General features: G+C 41.6%; 1 protein-coding gene across 1 annotated transcript in view; it reads right to left on the bottom strand.

Moving 5' to 3' along the window:
* Positions 1-1,675: 1,675 nt before the first annotated feature.
* Positions 1,676-20,984, bottom strand: part of LOC117251027 (dihydropyridine-sensitive L-type skeletal muscle calcium channel subunit alpha-1-like) — a 590,852-nt gene continuing 571,543 nt past the window's right edge. The window contains exon 42 of the mRNA XM_078166193.1: positions 1,676-2,596. Within this exon, the coding sequence (XP_078022319.1) occupies positions 2,587-2,596 (10 nt within the window). The 3' untranslated portion in view covers positions 1,676-2,586. The remainder of the gene's footprint in view (positions 2,597-20,984) is intronic.

Below are 20,984 nucleotides of genomic sequence, written 5' to 3'. Positions count from 1 at the left end.
CCAGCAAGGACTCAATGAGTCCTCGCTTGTTCCTCTATTGAGCAGCATTTTGGCTGCAATCATGGTTTAGCAGAATGCTTTGGGGAAGTTTTGCCTTTATCTGTTAATGTTGAAATAAAAAAAATAAAAGTTGTTTTTTTCATTGTGTAATTACATTTATAGCTCTCACCCAGTAAGGACACATTGAGTCCTTGTGATGGTTGAAGTCATAACTTTGTAATGGTTTTATATTTAGAGATTTTTTTTTTTTTTGGTTATGTTATTTCACTTATCTCTCACTATGACTGTTAAATTAAAAAAAATAAAGTTTGTTAATTAACCCTTTACAGGCCGGATTCTGTGATGCACCACTCATTTTTATACAAAAACACAGGCCAAAAATTAAATATTCTGTAGTTAGAGAGGGAATTTTTGAAATGATCACAACTGTCTGAGCTCAGGCAATGTTTCTGAGGAATATTAGTTTTTATGCATTTTTACTTTTTTGCAGTGTTAGATTGAAAACAAAATATGGATTTCACCCAATTAAGGACTCATTGAGCCTCAGCCTAGTATATATTTGTGTGTGTGTGTGTGTGTGTGTGTGTGTGTGTGTGGTCACACACACCTGACAGTATAACATTTACCAAACTGTCCAGCTCACGTGGCTCATTCCTAAAACTTTTGAAATAAATGCCTGATACCAAAAACTTGTAAATACAAGATCTCCAGGTCAAACTCTTTTGCCTAACCCCTAACCCTAACCCACACATCCATATCAACACTAACATAGCATTTATTTTATTTTATTTACAACAATGGCTTGCAAACCTCAATAATGGAAAAGTAGGAGAAAAATACAGGTAATTTTACTGCTTATTATTTAATGTGTGTTTGCTCTACTGGGGAAGCAGGAGAAAATAAAAATACTTCTACTGTTAATATTCTCTCTCTCTCTCTCTCTCTCTCTCTCTCTCTCTCTCTCTCTCTCTCTCACATGTGCTGTTACTGCATGTCACTAACTCGGCCGTACTGCATGTCAGTAACTCTTCTCCAGAGCCTTTGTGCTCCACTGTCTCGCAGGTTAACTTCTATCACAGTGGTGCCTGGATAGTGTGACGTGTGAGGTTGTGTTGCTGCTGTGGTGTCAAATGCCTCCTGCTGATTCTGTTATCATTAGTCATTAGTCAACTCATCAGATATTAATTCAACATATTGTACCACAATATCTAGAATTATAATATTATTACTTTCATTAATGTTGTTGTAAGCTACTGTCATTATCGTCTGTACTACATCTCTCTCTGTCTCCCCTTCTGTGTCATTGGATCCTGAGGACAGAGGGATGTTGTATGCTGTAAAGCCCTGTGAGGCAAATTGTGAGTTGTGAGATTGATTGATTGACTGATTGATTGATTGATTGATGTCCTCGTCAGTAGTTTGGTTTTCAGAAGCCATCAAAGTTCTACTCCCAAGTCATGGGTTCATTGCCAAAAATGACCTTGCGTTATACTGACATAGCTTGTTTTATCAACATTTTGCCTCTCACAAATAATTCAAAATCTCTATGTGAGCTGGAAGCCGAAAAAGCGTGAAGCCGAGGTCCCGACAACGCTGCTCGCAGCTTTAATTATATGTGATGTGGCCTTTTCATCTTTTCAAATAACAACACCACAGGTGCAGATGCTGTTGCATTTAGACTTTATTCACACTTAAGTCAAACACACCAAGACACCACACAACGTGAGGTTGACAACTACAGAAAAGCTTCATGTCTTAAACAAAGTTAATTGCTTTTCCTTTTAAAGCATGCAGCGATATACTAAAATCTGAATTAATCAATATTTCGATATGAAAGGGAGATTGTCTAAGTAATACATGTAGGTCCGTGTAACACAGTAAACTTGAGCAAAAACAAAAAGCATTTGTGACATGCTTCAATTGTGATAAGAGTTCAGCAGGTTAAAGAGCCAATGGATAAAAAGGCCATGTCAAATTATGGATAGTTTTGTAACAAAGTTAGCAACCTGACAGAAAAGACAGTCAAAGTAATATACTTATATTTAATCAAAAAAGGCTTGTTTCCCCCTCATCTTTTGTTACACTGCAGTGGGAATTTACTTAAATGCCTATATAAAAAATTGCATTCTTTCATTATGTGGCTTTTTTTTAAAAATACTATATCCTTAAATCAACCCTCCTGTTTTTATAGTCGTAGCAAAATAAGGGTAAGAAAAATATGGGACAGATTTTTAAAAAATTATTTAGAAATTCTGCGAAGACAGCACAAACAGTTCACACCAGATCAGTGTCTCTATAAGAAATAAAATCAAGGAAAGTCTTTCTGTAACAGGTAGCATTTCCTGGTATTACATGTCTTAGAACTCACTATTATGGTTAATGGTCAGCATTAAAGCATTTGACACGTTTAACACTGTTTTCAGGTTTGGATGGTAGGGTTGGCAGCCTTGGCAGTCCCTTTCATCAGTCCTTCTCTGCATCTGTTGAGAAGCTCCTGCCATCTCCATTTTGCCAAAGTCAAAGGTCATGGCACTGAAATACTCGGGCAGACATCAGTAGTCAGAGGCCAATTCTTCCAAACTACTGTTAATAAAGACTGTTAAAACAAAGGGACAAGAATGAAACAGTCATGAAATGTCAGTTTTAGGCATACATTCAAACAAGCAACATATGGAGTAGGAATAGGAAGGAAGTATAGTATACATGTGGTAAAGGGATGGCTGAGTGATATACAAACATAAGGTGCAACATCCCTGGTTCCATATTTGTTGCAAATCAATCTCTTCCCTATCACATTCTATCTGTTTCTAGTGTACAATACATGCAGAAAGACAGAAGGACATAGAGGTAAGTTCGGTTTCTGAATATGATGACATCATAACTTCTTGAATGGGAGCTAATATAATATTGATTTATTCAGAGCTCTATTTCACATGTCAATGTGATTTGCTTGTTCAAACTGGCTCAGCAGTCTGGAGGAAGTCAGCCTTTCTGATACTGCATGAAGAGAGAGTGATGTGTAAAATGTGGGAGTTGTGTTAGTAGTCTTGTCTTGTCATGACTTTTTCAGACTGTATGTAGAAACGTGTATCATGACCAGATTTTCAGCAAATGTTGGGCCATTTTGCAGGCAAGCTGCTAGCGTTTAGACACACAGAGCCGGATTGGCGAGTTGAGCTGAGGTGCCCAATTTTCCGCCACGTAGGGGTAGACATATTGGCGGAACTTTTTTGGTTTAAAAAGAACGAGGCGCCCTTCCACCATGGGAGGGGCTGTTTATGACTTATGGGAGGAGCTGTTGATGACACCGCACATGCGACCCACAGGCGGGGGACCAACAGAAACAGCTGATAGCAGGAATGAACAGCTAGTAGCAAGAGGGAAACACAAACCTGAAAGACACTAAAGATGAGCAACTGGGGAGACAAGAAACTGCGCGCCCTCCTTGCCCTCGCAAACGAAGAGGCCGCCGTGGCTTCCCCTCACAGTACATCACTGTTTTTGTCACACACAGAGCTACACGTTTTGTTACTTGCTCACGCCCCCCATTGCCCCGAAAAAGGCACATTCTGTATGAACAAAAGTAGGCAGGCAGCATTTTGCTGCACTCCCTGATTTTGTTTTTATACTGCCAATGCTGAACAAAGACTGATTGGGCTTTCCTGCAAATTTGCACAATTCCTATTTAAAAAGGACTATAGTTGTGTGTGAGACAAACTTCCCAGAAACATGACAAACGCTGGTTTTGTGGACTATTGCAAAATTTCCCTAAAGTTTCCATTTGAAATTATAAATCCTATAACATGGTGACTGACACCAAAGTAGGGGCACATACTGTACTCCAGGGGCTGTCCTGGGCTGAAAATACACAGAAAAGCTTGGGGATACCTTAAGTTTGTAGACCACAAGATAACAAAACTGAGTATACCCTACAGCAAGGTGCAGGAAGACAGGAATTATTGAACTGCCATCATGATGAGCAAAGTTAGCGTACAGTTAGCAATGAACTTCCCATAACAATATTCACAATTTGGATTCATTTTATGTAAAAACCCTTTTGGTTTGTTTGATCCGTGGACCCTTATGGGCTAAAGGAATATAAATGATGATTTGACACATATGAATTGAACTGAATTGAATTGAGTCACACACACAAAAGAAGTACAGGTTCTGTTCACATGATTCATTAGTAGCATGTGTGAATCAGGTCTCCCAGGAAGCTATTTAAAGCTTATTTTAGGGAGCCTGATGCATAAGGCCATCAAAAATAGTCAATCGGAATATCGGACATAACATACATGACAATACAGTAACATTTACATCCATACCACAAATAACATAAAACAAATAACATAAAACACAAAAGACAAAAGCATTGCCCATTTACTGGTTTGGGTTTCAGTCCAGTGTTATTAGGGCCCGAGCAGGAGACCTGCGAGGTCCCTATTGTTTTTCGAATGATTATTAGGGCCCAAGCGACGACAAAGTCGTCTGTGAGGACCCTATTGTAATCGCGCTGTTTATTAGGGCCTGAGTGACGACGAAGTCGTCCAAGAACCCTATTGAAATCGCGCTGTTTATTATTTTTAGGGCGCGAGCGACGACGAAGTCGTCGGAGAGGACCCTATTGTAATCGCACTGTTTATTAGGGTCCGAGCGACGACAAAGTCGTCCGTGAGGACCCTATTGTAATCGCGCTGTTTATTAGGGGGCCAAACCCGAGGGGCCAAGGGAATACGTATGCAAGCAGACACGTTTCCTAGGACCAGCGGTGCTAGGAACCCTATTGTTTTTGTAAAGATTTTTATTTTTATTCTTCCATAGGTAAAAGTGTTGCTGCAGGCTAAACCGTGCAAGGGAGGGTGGTGCAATTTGGAGGGGTGGTCCAGACCCCTGCACGCACTTCAGACGCAAAAAACTATGTATATCTGCCTACAGGGGGCGCTATAACCTAGGCCAATGCGTTTTTGCCTATAGCTCCCACACCGTATGTCGCACATTCAAAAATCTTGTATCGCTGGCTTCCCTGAATAGAGCTGAATCACTTTGCCATAGGCCATGCCTACTTGCGCCTAGGAAGTTTTTTCGCAAAATCGCAAAAACTGGAAAACCTACTTTTTCGAACTTCTCCTTGGGATTTTGTCCAATCTGCGTGAAACTTGACATATACACTCTTCTACCGGACCTGATCTAAAGTTATCAAAAGAATTTTATTAGGTCAAAAAATGTGCAAATTATTAACAAACAAACTTCTATAGCTAGCTATGAAAATGCAAACTGTTGGATATCTCGGTCAAACTAAATGCTATTAACACCAAATTTGAGGGTATGAACCGAATTTGGCGAATTTTGACAACTAGGGGGCGCTACAAATATGGTAAGTTTAGATCTCTTGAACGGCTGCACCGATTCCTACGAAATTCGGGTGGTATGAAGTAGGGCCAATTCTGAGGTCATATCTTGAAGGTGGTCATGACTGGTCAATGTGGGCGTGGCGTATTACAAGATAAACAACAAACATTAATTTCAGCCAAAGTATTATGCTGAGGGCTTTGAAATTTAAAGGGTACATATGGAATAGGACACAGATCTCCCGTACCAAAAATTGCACATATACTCCATTAGCTGGCGCTATAACGGATGCAAACGCGTTTTTGCCTGCAACTTACACATTTTAACACTTTCACAAACATTATATCCATGTGTTCCCTGGATAGAGCTGGGTTGTCTGACACAGGCCCCGCCCACTTTTGCTGCACATTCTCTTTGCTAATTTGCCACATGTCCAAAACCTACTTTTTCAAACTCCTCCTACATTTTAAGTGCCACCTGCCTGAAACTTTGCACATAGAATCTCCAGATGTGTCTGATGAAAAGTTATAAAAAGAATTTTGGCACTCCAAAAAATGCGCTTGTTACAACCAAACAATCTTTTTTGCTAGCTAAAAAACACACATTGTTTCATATTTCGTTCAAAGTAGATGCTTTCAACATCAAACTTAAGTCACTCATTCCCGAGGTCATCCAGATGCTTTGTGCCAAAGTCGTCGCAAATTGGTCTATAGGTGGCGCTATAACGGATGCGAATGCAGTTTTGCCTGTAACTTCCACATTTTAAATGACACATTCATAAACATGTGCTCACCCAGAGCCCGTCGTCCTTCAGGGACAACTTCCATGGGCTCCGCGGGATGCGGGGACTGAGTCACACAGGGGTGCTTGGCCCCCGTTCATAACTGCTTGCAGTTCTAGTTATTATTAGGGACCGAGCCTAGAGGCAGAGAACTGCTCTGAGGACCGCCTCTTTGAACTGGAATTTGACCCCCTAAACATGCTCAAAAATTCAACAAAATTGGCACGCATATCAGAACTGGTGAAAATTTTTAGAAAATCATGAAATTAACCCCTAAAGTGCCAAAATGGGCTCTCTAGCGCCACCTAGGCACACAAAAATGGCCGCTACGGCCTGTAGGAATGTCGTACAAACATGAAACCAAAACTGCCGTGTTTGTCTCATGAAGACCTAAAAATCACGCGCTGACACCCCTGACCTAAATCCAACAGGAAGTGAGCTATTTGCCCTTTCAAAGTCAGATTTTGCCTTAAAACTGCCTTTCCTAAAAAATCTTGTTGTCATACACCGTTTATCCTATCGGCTTCAAACTTGCACAGATGACAGATCAACTCGTTCTAATCAGACCTTATTTATAACTTTTTCATTACTCGATTAGTTTGGATTTTATGGCCTCCTAAAGGTGAGATGTCAGAAAAACGTCCTGACGATCTTCGAAAGCTGTCCCATAGGAAATGAATGGCAGCAGGGGGGAGAAAGAGACCAATATTAGGGCTTTTTCTAGCGTTTACAGCGTCTCCATACTTTGTGCTACAAACTCCATTCCAACTCTCAAATGTTGCCACAGGTCTCATCTATTCAGACCTGTTTTCATCTTTTTGATATCTTTTACCGTTTTTAATCTGTGCCTCTCAAAGTACCATGAGCAAAAGTGGAGAAATTGTCAGTTTATAATGGGTGTAAAAATCGTCTAAAACTTTTGTCTTTAACTCGCTGCCATGGCCACAATTTTCACTGTACAGACACAATTTATACCACAAAACGTAGGAAAATTTGTCCAGCTCACAGATATGTTGACATGGAATCTCTCACACGTACACATTTTTGCTGAGGGGCTCCAAAGCGAAGGGAGTGCTGATTTTTTTCTCATTCACTCCCATGTAAACTCAGAGGAGAAATTTCTGGAAACAGCTGGGGTGCAACACATTTTAAACTCACTCCCCTGACCACATTTTTGACTCGAGAAATATAAAACGCAACACGTGCGTTTACGAGACGTGGCTATCTCTCAAAATCACTTTATTTTCTTGCTTGGACCAACGGTTTGGGTATGCGAAGCATTTGTTCAAGGAGTTAAATCCCTTTATAAACAGCCTTTGGTGATCTGCTCTCCTGACATGTCTGTGTCTGCCACAGGTGCGGGCAAGTCATTAATTGCCATGACAACGGCTGCACACACAGACACAGCCACAGGGTTCTCTGGTCTGTGTGTCTCACAGTCTTTAAAGGACAGATTACAGCAGCAGAAACTTCATTTGAAACAGAACACACACATTATTAACCCCTACAGTGCCAAAATGGGCTCTCTAGCGCCACATAGGTGCACTAAACTGGCCACTGCAGCCCGTAGGAATGTCGTATCAAGATCAAACCAAAACTGGTGTGTTTGACTTACAAATCATGCGTTGACACCCATGACCTAATTCCAACAGGAAGTGAGCTACTTGACCTTTCAAAGTAAGATTTCACCTCAAACGTGCTCTTAAAAAAACACATCTTCTCCTACACCATTTATTTTATCGGCTTTAAAGACGCACACATGCCAGCTCAACTGCTGCTAAACAGATCTTCTGTATAACTTTATCTCTCTCATCATCACATTTTTTTCATGATTGGACCAACGGTTTGGGAATGGGAAGAACTTGTTCGAGGAGTTAAATCTCCACTACAACAGATCTCTCTCTGTGTTCTGTCTGTCTCTCTCTGCTCTTCTGCCAGGTGCACCTACTTCATCACCATGGCAACCGCTGTCACACACAAACTCACAGAAACATGATGTGTGTGTGTGTGTGTGTGTGTGTGTGTCTAAATCTTACATGCAGACATGACATGGTCACAATCTCCATTTTAACCCTTTAGGTGCCAGACTTTATTGAGGAAAATATTCCATTTTCATTTCAACATTTCAAAAGGCTGTGGCTTGAAAGTGGTGAGAGATAAAGGCATACTGTAAATGAGAAAAATATTCATCATGACCCAAAGTTTGTGATGGGAGTAAATTAACTTATCTAATTTGCATATTGTGACGTCACTAGGCGGTGGCCATATTGGATTTCATACATCTCAGTAAAACAACATTTTGAACATATTTACACAGTAAATTTAATTTGTGTTGTGTTGTTTTTGTTGTCTCTTCCTCAAAATAAAGGACGAGGAATCTGATGGGAATGAATTCACTCATCTAATTTGCATATCGTGACATCACTTATCCATACCTACAGTTACAGAAAGCATTCAAACATCAAAACGTTCAGCTCTGTAAGGATTTTCTGATGTTTGTGGCAACATGTTTGATATTTCTAAATAATTCACAGTGAAGACATAAGCTGGGGCCCGAAACGGGCGCGAATGCGAGGTCCCGCCAAACGCTGCTTGCAGCTTTAATTATTATTATTCTTCTGCGCATATAATCCCCAATTTGGCCCCTTTCCCAAATTCAAAAACTCACCAAATATGGCACACACGTTAGGTCTGGTGAAAAATTTTGTAATCTATTGTCATCCTGAATTTCCACCACTAGGTGGAGCTATAATCAAGGACAGTGCGTTTTGGGTCATAACTCCCAAATACTTTGTCACACATTCAAAAACCTCAAATCCGCACATTCAGTGAATTTTGCTGAATCTTGTGATACAGGCCACGCTCATTTCTGTCTCCGTTTTTTTTCCACAAATTCGCAAAATGTTGCAAACATACTTTTTTGAACTCCTCCCAGGCAATTTCACCGATTGGCATGAAACTTTGAAAACAGTATCTGTGGACCCTCCTGAGAAAAAGTTATTAAAAGAATTTTGATATTTCAAACAATACTCAAGTTATCATGTAATAACTTCCTGCAGATTTCATTGTAAACAGGAAGTGCTGCATATCTCCACATTGGTGTATCCGAATGACGTGAAACTCAGTTTCCTACTTCCACATGAGCCCCTGAGGCTCTGTGCAAAATGTCAGGTGATGACCACCAGGTGGCGCTCTTTAAATTGAAGTATTTTATATCTCAACATCAGTTGGGCGGATTAACACGATACTTAGTATAATTATTGTCAATGCCCTCCTGAGGATATCTGATGAAGGACTAACTGATCCGCCACTAGGTGGTGCTCTGGTGGCGGTCTAATTTAATATTTGGCACTGTGCCAACACCATAACACTCATTGAAATAAAATTAATAGGGGTGGTATAGACTGGCCCCTGTAACTCACACACCAAAAATGACCAGCAGGTGGCGCTATTGTCAATGCAAAAGCCTTTTTGGCTAACAACTCCCACATAATATGTCGCACATTGTTAAACCTTCTATTTACGTGTTCTCTGAATTGAGCTGAATTGTGTGGTGTAAGCCATGCCCACTTTCGCGGTAAATTTCCATTTGCTAAATCGCGACAAATGAAAAACGTACTTTTTCGAACTCCTCCTAGGCGATTTGACTGATTTGCACCAAACTTTGCATGAAGCATCTGTGGACCCTCCTGACAAAAGGTTATTAAAAGAATTTTGATAGTCCAAAAAACGCCCAAAATATTAAACAACAAATTCCTGCATATTGTTTTCAAAACAGACAGTCTTTAATATCTTGACCAAATACAGTCCGATTACCACAATATTTTTGCTGATTGTGTTCCATTGCCCGATGAGAGTTTGTGCAAAATTCGGTGCAAATCGGCCAATAGGCGGCGCTCTGGTGGCAGTCTAATTAGTGTGAACGGGAGTAAATTGGAAAATCTTCAAATCCTCTTCAAAACTCATCAACTTTCAACCTCTTCTGGTCCCTCATACTTTGAGCTAGAGACACCATGTCAACTTTTAAAGAGTCAGAAGACCTTGAACGCATTAACTGTACATAATTATCTATCTTTATCTTTATTTCGGCCATGACCAATATTCTTTTGTTTATCAACACTGGTAGATAACTATCTTGCCACCAGGTGGTCTTTGGCTGCTCCTGACGCTACCGTCATAAAAACAAGAGACCGCACATGCGCAGTTGTGCACTCTCAGCTGATTGTAAACAGATAAGATGGCGACAAGACGCAACTTCAGTGTTCATTTAAAGCTAGACGTTTTGAAATATTCCGAACAAATGTCGGGGGAATACGCCGCGGGGCATATGATGCCTGGTATGCAGAGGATGGCAACAAGACCTTCACAAAAGGAGGGAACATGAGAGCAGCTGACAAGCGCAAGATAACGGCTTACCGTCTCCAGGTCCAGTAATTTCCTCTTTGGTTGGTGTCATGACTGCCCAGTACCTGGACAACCAAGCTGTGGCGGCACACAGGTATGTGGCGTGTCAGAAAAGCGTTAACATTTCTCTTTGTATCAGGTAACGTTAACGTCGTTAGGCTGACCAAACGTGCTCTTTTGCCTGGACATGTCCACTTTTCACATCCTGTCTGGTGCGTCTGGAGTTTTTTTATAAACTGATAATGTTTCCCTGGCAATGTTAGAGTGCGGCACGGCCACATATTTCTGTTCGAACCCGAACCGAGCCCGACATTATTTATAACCAAAGCACTGAGTTTGTGCCACACAGTTGTTATGGCTGAATTATTAATAAATGGTTGTGTGTCGACGTACACCACGCTATCCCGACGTGCTTTAGGTAACTTATAATTTGTGGTTTATTAGCGTTATAAGCGTTCAGCCTCTAATGTGTGTATAGCACATCTCACTCAGTTAGCACTCAGCTAACTCCTGGGAGCATTCTCGGTGGTCGATGTTAGCTGAGACATGCCAGTGGTTGAACACTCGCTGAGCTAATGTGGACTAATGTTTGACTCCGTGGTCTATTGTAGAGCATTGTGTTGTGTTTCGTGCACACGCAGGTGTACGGGGGTTGCCGTGTGTTTGTATTTCCGTTATTGTTCAATAAACATGCATTTTATCTCGGGATGTCTTGAAATTTTCTTCACCCCTTCTTCGTCCTGCAATGAATGAGGGCACCGGCTTTCTACTGCGCCACAGCGCCACTTTAGCGGTTGGGAGGTGTATTGCACATTGGTAGTAAGTGTGAAATCTGTGACTATGCGGTGAGTACATTACATGTTTGATTTGAACGTTTATGGAGACATGAATCGGTTGAGACCGGGAACATGATTTTGTACATGATAAAGTGTTACAGGTGCCTACCAAGTTTCATACATGCAGGTCAAACCAGCTTTGGGGGCTGCTTAATTGAAATATACTAGGGGGCGCTGTTGAGCCATCTTGGTGCATCAAAGCACAAAAATCACATCAAACAACAGGACTTGTGACCTGTGATGTGTATGCTACATTTGGTGAGTTTTTAAGCATCCCTTGTCCCTTCAAAACAACATCATGTTTGATGGCGAACAAGGCGGTGCCACGGTGACAGCGTTTGATGAAAACTGAAAAGCTTCATTTTTAAGTATCATCAAGGTCTAAGGACTTAGACCAGCAAGTTTGAGGTGGGTCTGATTAACCTGCTAGAAGAGGGACATCAAAGAATGTATAAAGTAGCTTTCTGTTGCCAGAAGGTGGCGCTATGGTGGTAATTCAAAATTCCTTAGTAGATGTGTTCAGGGCTGGACGGTCATCATATGTGTGAAGTTTTGGCAAGATATTCCCATGTGGAGTCAAGTTACAGCAACGTTTATCATCACGGTGAAACATCAAAGTTCGCCACCAGGCCGTGGCCACGCCCTTCGACGGAAACTAACAGTTTCCACAATAAAGCGTCATCAACGTCTTATGACTTTTTTCACCAAGTTTGAAGTGGATCTGGTCAAGTCTGTAGGAGATGTACATTAAAGTCTAAAACATGACATTGCCCGTTGCCAGTAGGGGACGCTATGTTTATCTCAGATTATTGACATGTAGATGTGTTCAGGGCGGGACTGTCATCAATTCTGTGAAGTTTGGGCAAGATTGGACCATGTATGCTGGAGTTATAAACTACTTCCTGTTTAGTGGCGAGACCCCTAACTTTGACGCCATCCCACAGTCACACGCATTGACGAAAACTCAAGCTTTTGATAACTTTTCATCTTCAAGGTCTTGGGGTGGGACAGACCAAGGTTTGAAGTCGATCGGATAAAATCTCTAGGACTAGTTCGTTCATTTAGGACCCCTGTAAATGGCCAAAAATGCACCAAAATTGCACAGTAAATTCAAAATGGCTGACTTCCTGTTGGGTTTAGAGGATGCCTCCAAGAGGCTTTTTTGTACGTCTCTGAGTGTTACATAAGCCTGCCAAGTTTCATACATGTAGCTTAAACGAGCTTCAGGGGCTGTTCCTCAAACTTTTGTAGGGGGCGCTACTGAGTCATTTTTTGGAACCAGCACACGAGACCCTTAAAATATCAAATTTTTCACCAGTTCTGAGATGTGTGCAAAGTTTCATGAGTTTTCGGGTATGTTAAGCCTCCCAAAAAGGCAATTCATTTAGAGGAATAATAATAATAATAATAATAAAAAATCCTTGCATTTCAATAGGGTTCTCGCACCACTAGGTGCTCGGGCCCTAATAATAATTACAGCTGCAAGCAGCGATGATCGGGCCCTCGCACCTTCACGCAACTCGGGGGAGCTGGCAGGACGCCTTCTGACGCGTCAGTTCATTTCTGTCAAAGTTAGATATCGCATGCAGGAGTGACTCTGCATATCCTTGATACAGTGCTGGAATGACATATTTCACATTTTGCGTCACTTCCTCTTTCCACTAGAGGGAGTTGGAGAGAGCACAAATTATACATCATGTTTTTGTACATCAAATATATACCACAGCATGTAACTTTCAGATAAATCGAAAGATAAGGGTTTGATGAGACCTACTTCCTGTTGCCACTAGGTGGGTCTATGAGTATCAGGCAATATGGTAATGAAAATGTGTTGAGGGCGGGACTAATATGAATCATGTGAAGTTTGGTGGACAACGGACCATTTACTCCAAATTTATAGCAATTTCCTGTTTCATAGCGAGACATCAAAAGTAAACCCTCTGCAGCACGCATAGACATAAATGATATGTCATGTTTGTGTACATCAAATACACACCACAGCACTGAAATTTCAGGTGAATCCAAAGATAAGTGTCTGGTAAGAAGTACTTCCTTTCACCACTAGGTGGCGCTATGACTATCACGGAATATTGTCATATAAATGTGTTCAGGGTGGGACAAATATGAATCATGTAAAGTTTGGTGGACAACGGACCATTTACTCCAAATTTATAGCAATTTCCTGTTTCATGGCGAGACATCAAAATTAAACCCTCTGCAGCACACGTAGACACTAATGATGTGTCATGTTTGTGAACATCAAATATAGACCACAGCATTGAAATTTCAGGTTAATCCAAAGATAAGTGTCTGATAAGAAGTACTTCCTTTCGACACTAGGTGGCGCTATGATTATCAGGAAATATGGTAATGAAAATGTGTTCAGGGCGGGACTAATATGAATCATGTGAAGTTTGGTGGAGATTGGACCATTTATGCCAGAGCTACAGCAATTTCGTTTTTCATGGCGAGACCTCAAGATTCAACGCTCAGCAGCGGGCGCGCCATTCAACATTGGGCAAATCCTGTGACAACTTTTGGTCACAACATAGTCACGCTTACATACACCAAGTTTGGAGCCAATCTGATCAAATCTGTAGGACAGGTTTGTTAATTTACAAGCCCTGGAAATGGGCAAAAATGCACAAAAGTGGCAAAAGTCAATTCAAAATGGCAGACTTCCTGTTGGGTTTGGAGCATAGCTCCAAGAGGCTTTTTTGTACGTAATAGAGTGTTACAGGTGACTACCAAGTTTCATACATGCAGGTCAAACCAGCTTTGGGGGCTGCTTAATTGAAATATTCTAGGGGACGCTGTTGAGCCATCTTGGTGCATCAAAGCACAAAAATCACATCAGACAACAGGACTTGCGACCTGTGATGTGTATGCCAGGTTTGGTGAGTTTTCAAGCATCCCTTGTCCCTTCAACACAACATCGTGTTTGATTGCGAACAAGGCGGCGCCACGGTGACAGCATTTGATGAAAACTGAAAAGCTTCATTTTTAAGTATCATCCAGGTCTAAGGACTTAGACCAGCAAGTTTAAAGTGGGTCTGATTAACCTGCTAGAAGAGGGACATCAAAGAATGTATAAAGTAACTTTCTGTTGCCAGAAGGTGGCGCTATGGTGGTGATTCAAAATTCCTCTGTACATGTGTTCAGGGCTGGACTGTCATCATATGTGTGAAGTTTTGGCAAGATATTCCTACGTGGAGTCAAGTTACAGCAACATTTATCATCACGGCGAAACATCAAAGTTCGCCGCCAGGCCGTGGCCACGCCCTTAAACGAAAACTCACAGTTTCCACAATAAAGTGTCATCAACGTCTTATGACTTTTTTCATCACGTTTGAGATGGATCTGGTAAATTCTGTAGGAGATGTACATTAAAGTCTAAAACATGACATTTCCTGTTGCCAGTAGGGGGCGCTATGTTTATCTCTAATTATTGACATGTAGATGTGTTCAGGACGGGACTGGCATCAATCCTGTGAAGTTTGGGCAAGATTGGACCATGTATGCTGGAGTTATAAACTACTTCCTGTTTAGTGGCGAGACCCCTAACTTTGACGCCATCCCACAGTCACACGCATTGACGAAAACTCAAGCTTTTGATAACTTTTCATCTTCAAGGTCTTGGGATGGGACAGACCAAGGTTTGAAGTCGATCGGATGAATTCTCTAGGACTAGTTCGTTCATTTAGGACCCCTGTAAATGGCCAAAAATGCACCAAAATTGCACAGTAAATTCAAAATGGCCGACTTCCTGTTGGGTTTAGAGGATGCCTCCAAGAGGCTTTTTTGTACGGCTCTGGGTGTTACATAAGCCTGCCGAGTTTCATACATGTAGGTTAAACTAGCTTCAGGGGCTGTTTCCTCAAACTTTTGTAGGGGGCGCTACTGAGCTATTGTTTTGAACCCGCACATGAGACACTTAAAATATCAAATTTTTCACCAGTTCTGAGATGTGTGCAAAGTTTCATGAGTTTTCGGGTATGTTAAGCCTCCCAAAAAGGCAATTCATTTAGAGGAAGAATAATAATAATAATAATAAAAAATCCTTGCATTTCAATAGGGTCCTCGCACTGCTAGGTGCTCGGGCCCTAATAATAATAATAAAAAATCCTTGCATTTCAATAGGGTCCTCACACCGCTAGGTGCTCGAGCCCTAATAAAAATAATAATAATAATAATAATAAATCCTTGCATTTCAATAGGGTCCTCGCACCGCTAGGTGCTCGGGCCCTAATAATAATAATAAACAGCACAATTTCAATAGGGTCCTCGGACAACTTCGTCGTCGCTCGGGCCCTTATTAAAGCTGCAAGCAGCCGTGACCGGGCCCTCGCTCTCCCGCGTCTCCCGCGGGGGGGCAGCAGCGCGCATCACTGAAGCGGTTATGTGAAAACTCAGAGTAAGTTAACCCTGACGTGGTGTGATGTTTCATCTTCCTACTCCAAAAACACCCCCTATGGGAAGGGTATGTTGAAAATTTCAAGGGGGCGCTATAGAGGCATTTTGTCACCCCCCATGGGCTACGCCCCTATCAGATGTATGAGCTCGCCATTTTTGACCTGTGTATCAATTTCATGTGAATATGATGTCGCTGAAGCCATCAAAAAGCCAAACATATTTGGTGGCTGCTGAGCAACCAGGGGCTGCGGGGAGACCCAGAGCAGGCATGGATTGGTGGTGTAAATGTGGGGCTTACTGGCCACTTTATTAGGTACACTTGTGCAATCTAATACAAGTCAATACAACAGCTCTGCCACAAATTCTACGTTTACAAAGCTTTTGTCAGAAAGGTGATTATTCTACTTTATATTGAGGTCATAGTGGGTGGTGTTGATGTACTGGAGTGCAATATATTTAAAAGTGTTCCTAATATTTTGTCCTCCTCAATAAGACAAAATTAGGAGGCCACCTCAGTACACCACCACCATTCACTATGACCCCAATAATAAACAAAGTAGAGTCACCACTTTCTAGACGATGCCAACAATAACTGAAAATTTATTAGCTTCAGGGAAAAAATCATGGTATAGTCATTTTACTGGATTGCATTAGATTACACAGGTGTACACAAAGTGGCCAGTGACTGTATGTTACATACATACAGATTTCCTCAAATAGTAGCCGGGGCTACTATTAACAAAATAATAGTTTGGGACCAGGCTACAAATAGGGGCGGGCTACTATTTGAAGGAGGCTTTCAATTAAAAAAAAAAAAAAAAAAAAAAAAAAAATCACAGCCAAATTTGAAAATACAAATACTGTATTTTTTTAATTTAAACAGCAGAAATATTGATGTAAACCTGTCTTTACAGTAAAAACGAATATTTTCTATATAGTATTACAAAGAAAGTACTGTATTATTTATAGTTACAACGTTTACATTAACAGTAAAAATAGTTTTTGGTGTTTTTATAAATCACCAATATTTACTACTGACTACACCACAGCGTACTAGTTGTCCTGCCTTGAAACAGCGAATCATCTCATCCTCTGTCCCATCTGCAGCCACCGTGATGCCACACCTTACAAGACAACATGCCACAAATTAATTTTAAAACTAGGCTACATTCGTAATAATGACTTTTTATCTCACAATTTTGATTAGGAATAGCAATTTCTTTTTTTCCATTACTGGCGAAAATGGGCTTCCATAGATACAGATGGTTACACACCCTAAGCAGGCGTCATATGCCAGCCACGTTTCCACTTGCCACACAATAAATAGAACATAAGTCTTTAAGCCCATTAATATTTTCTCCATCAGCTATTCTAAACAAGACTGTTGCCATACATATAACATGAATCTACCTACACATTATTTACATATTTAACAATGTCAAACACAACACGGAAGACCCAAAGTAACCACATTGACTACATCTCCCAGAAAGCCCAGCGCTCTGGGAGCATGCGCGAAGCAGTCTCGAGACGGCAGCGCGGACATGTGAAGACACGGCCTGTGTTTACATACTGCACTAACCTTGGACTAATACGTTCATTGCATGAACGTCATGAACCTCTTTGTTTGGGGGTTCCCGGTCTCGATCGATTCACGTCTCCATAAATGTTCAAATCAAACATGTAATGTACTAACCGCATAGTCACAGATTGCACACTTACTACCAATGTGTAATACACCTCCCAACCGCTAAAGTGGTGCTGTGGCGCAGTAGAAAGCCGGTGCATTCATTCATTGCAGGACGAAGAAGGGGTGAAGAAAATTTCAAGACATCCCGAGATAAAACAATGAACAATAACGGATATACAAACACACGGCAATCCCCGTACACCTGCACGTGCACGAAACACAACACAATGCTCTACAACAGACCACGGAGTCAAACATTAGTCCACATAAGCTCAGCGAGTGTTCAACCACCAGCATGTCTCGGCTAACATCGACCACCGAGAATGCTCCCGGGAGTGCTAACCGTGCTAACTGAGTGAGATGCGCGATACACACATTAGAGGCTGAACACTTCTAACGCTAATAAACCACAAATTATAAGTTACCTAAAGCACGTCGGAATAGCATGGTGAACGTCAACACACAACCATTTATTAATAATTCAGCCGTAACAACTGTGTGGCACAAACTCAGTGCTTTGGTTATAAATAATGTCAGGCTCGGTCCGGGTTCGAACAGAAATATGCGGCTGTGCCGCACTCTAACACACACACAAACACACGGAAAACCGGACATTATCAGTTTATAAAAAACCCCAGACGCTCCGGACGGGACGTGAAAAGTGGACATGTCCGGGCAAAAGAGGACATTTGGTCAGCCTAACACCGTTAACGTTACCTAACACAAAGAGAAATGTTAACGGCTCGTTTCTCCTCTGACATGCCACATACCTGTGTGCCGCCACAGCTCGGTTGTCCAGGTAATGGGCAGTCATGACACCAACCAAAGAGGAAATTACTGGACCTGGAGACGGTAAGCCGTTATCTTGCGTTTGTCAGCTGCTCTCATGTTCCCTCCTTTTGTGAAGGTCTTGTTGCCATCCTCTGCACACCAGGCGTCATATGCCCCGCGGCGTATTCCCCCGACATTTGTTCGGAATATTTCAAAACGTCTAGCTTTAAATGAACACTGAAGTTGCATCTTGTCGCCATCTCATCTGTTTACAATCAGCTGAGAGTGCACAACTGCGCATGTGCGGTCTCTTGTTTTTATGACGGTAGCGTCAGGAGCAGCCTAAGATCACCTGGTGGCAAGATAGTTATCTACCAGTGTTGATAAACAAAAGAATATTGGTCATGGCCGAAATAAAGATAAAGATAGATAGATTATGTACAGTTAATGCGTTCAAGGTCTTCTGACTCTTTAAAAGTTGACATGGTGTCTCTAGCTCAAAGTATGAGGGACCAGAAGAGGTTGAAAGTTGATGAGTTTTGAAGAGGATTTGAAGATTTTCCAATTTACTTCCATTCACACTAATTAGACTGCCACCAGAGCGCAACCTATTGGCCGATTTGCACTGAATTTTACACAAATCCTCATCGGGCAATGGAACACAATTAACAAAAGTGTTGTGGTAATCAGACTGTATTTGCTCAAGATATGAAAGACTGTCTGTTTTGAAAACAATATGCAGGAATTTGTTGTTTAATATTTTGGGCGTTTTTTGGACAAACAAAATTCTTTTAATAACTTTTTGTCAGGAGGGTCCACAGATGCTTCATGCAAAGTTTGATGCAAATCAGTCAAATTGCCTAGGAGGAGTTCGAAAAAGTAGGTTTCTCATTGATTGCAATTTTGCAAATGGAAATTTAATGCAAAAGTGGGCGTGCCTTACATCAGCTGAATTCAGGGAACACTGAGATATAAAGTTTCAAAACATGCAACATGTTATGTGTGATTTGTTGGCCAAAAACACTTTTGCATTGAAAATAGTGCCACCTGCTGGTTATTTTTGGTGTGTGAGTTACAGGGGCCAGTCTATACCACCCCTATCAACTTTATTTCCATGAGTGTTATGGTGTTGGCACAGTGCCAAATATTAAATTAGACGGCCACCAGAGCGCCACCTAGTGGCGGATCAGTAAGTCCTTCGTCAGATATCCTCAGGAGGGCATTGACAATAATTATACCAAGTTTTGTGTTAATCCGTCCAACCGATGTTGAGATATAAAATACTTCAATTTAAAGAGCGCCACCTAGTGGTCATCACTGGTAATTTTGCACAGAGCCCCAGGGGCTCATGGAGAAGTAGTAAACTGAGTTTCATGTCATTCAGACACACCAATGTGGAGATATGCAGCACTTCCTGTACCAAATCTGCTTTGTACCAAATCTGCAGGAAGCTGCTATTTAATAACTTCAGTATTCTTTGGAATTTCAAAATTCTTTTAATAACTTTTTGTCAGAAGAGTCCACAGATGCTATGTGCAAAGTTTCGTGCAAATCGGTGAAATTGCCTAGGAGGAGTTCGAAAAAGTAGGTTTGCGACATTTTGCAAATTTGCAGAAAAAAAAACGTTAGGCGGAAATGGGTGTGGCCATATCACGAGATTCAGCACAATTCATGCTTGGATACAAGGTTTTTGAATGTGCCACAAAGTATATGGGTGTTATGACCCAAAACGTACTGTCCTTGATTATAGCGCCACCTAGCGGTGGAAATTCAGGACGACAATAGATTATAAAATTTTTCGCCAGAGCAAACGTGTGTGCCAAATTTGGTGAGTTTTTGAATTTGGGAAAGGGGCCAAATTGGGGATTATATGTGGAGAATAATAATAATAATAATTAAAGCTGCAAGCAGCTGTGATCGGGCTCCCCATGCAACCGTGGGGGCCTGAGGCACGTAGGGGCTGTGGCACAAAGCGAGAAGGGAGAAAAAATCTGGCAGGAACAAAAAACGCAATGTTACGTTCATACACCAGGTGGCACTATGAGCATGACCAGATTTGGCCAGGTGCGTTCAGGGGAGGACCTTCATCACAGATGTGAAATTTCGAGCAAATTGGACAATGCATGAAGGATTTATACCAAGTTGATGTTCCGTGACGAAGGATGAAAAGTCGTCGCCGCCGCGGCAGCCTGCAACATGACAGGACACGTGTGACACTGTGGAGATTCATCAACTTGATCGTCATGTGGCCACAAAATGTAGTTGATCAGGTCAGGAGCTTGAGGTTGGTGTTTGTCAGTGTAAAAGATGGCATTTCCTGTTTCCACAAGGGGGCGCCATGAGCAAGATTGCCTACAAGCATATGGAGACGTTGAGGGCGGGGCTCTTATCATGTCCAGAAATTTTGAAGTAGTTTGGATGAATTATGTGGGAGAGAGAGCTGCTTGAATATGGATGGCGATGGATCAAAAATGGCAGCGCCATAGCAGCCACGCCCTTTGACCTACAGACATGCAGAGCACAACTTTTGATCAGCATGGTCTCTGGATGATCTGTATAAAATTTGACGTAAATTGGATGAAATCGTTCGTTAAAATACACCATGTGTAAGTCACGCCAAAATGACAAGTCAACATCAAAATGCCTGTTTGCCTGCCTGTTTGGAGTAGACCATTGGTGCCAGAGACTTTTATGTGCGTCTGGACAACATACACATGTGTACCAATTTTCATGTTCC

The sequence above is a fragment of the Epinephelus lanceolatus genome, chromosome 1 (genome assembly GCF_041903045.1).
Source record: "Epinephelus lanceolatus isolate andai-2023 chromosome 1, ASM4190304v1, whole genome shotgun sequence".
Classification (NCBI taxonomy): domain Eukaryota; kingdom Metazoa; phylum Chordata; class Actinopteri; order Perciformes; family Serranidae; genus Epinephelus; species Epinephelus lanceolatus.
Note: the sequence above shows the minus strand (reverse complement) of the source record. Positions and strands in the feature narration are given on the sequence as shown.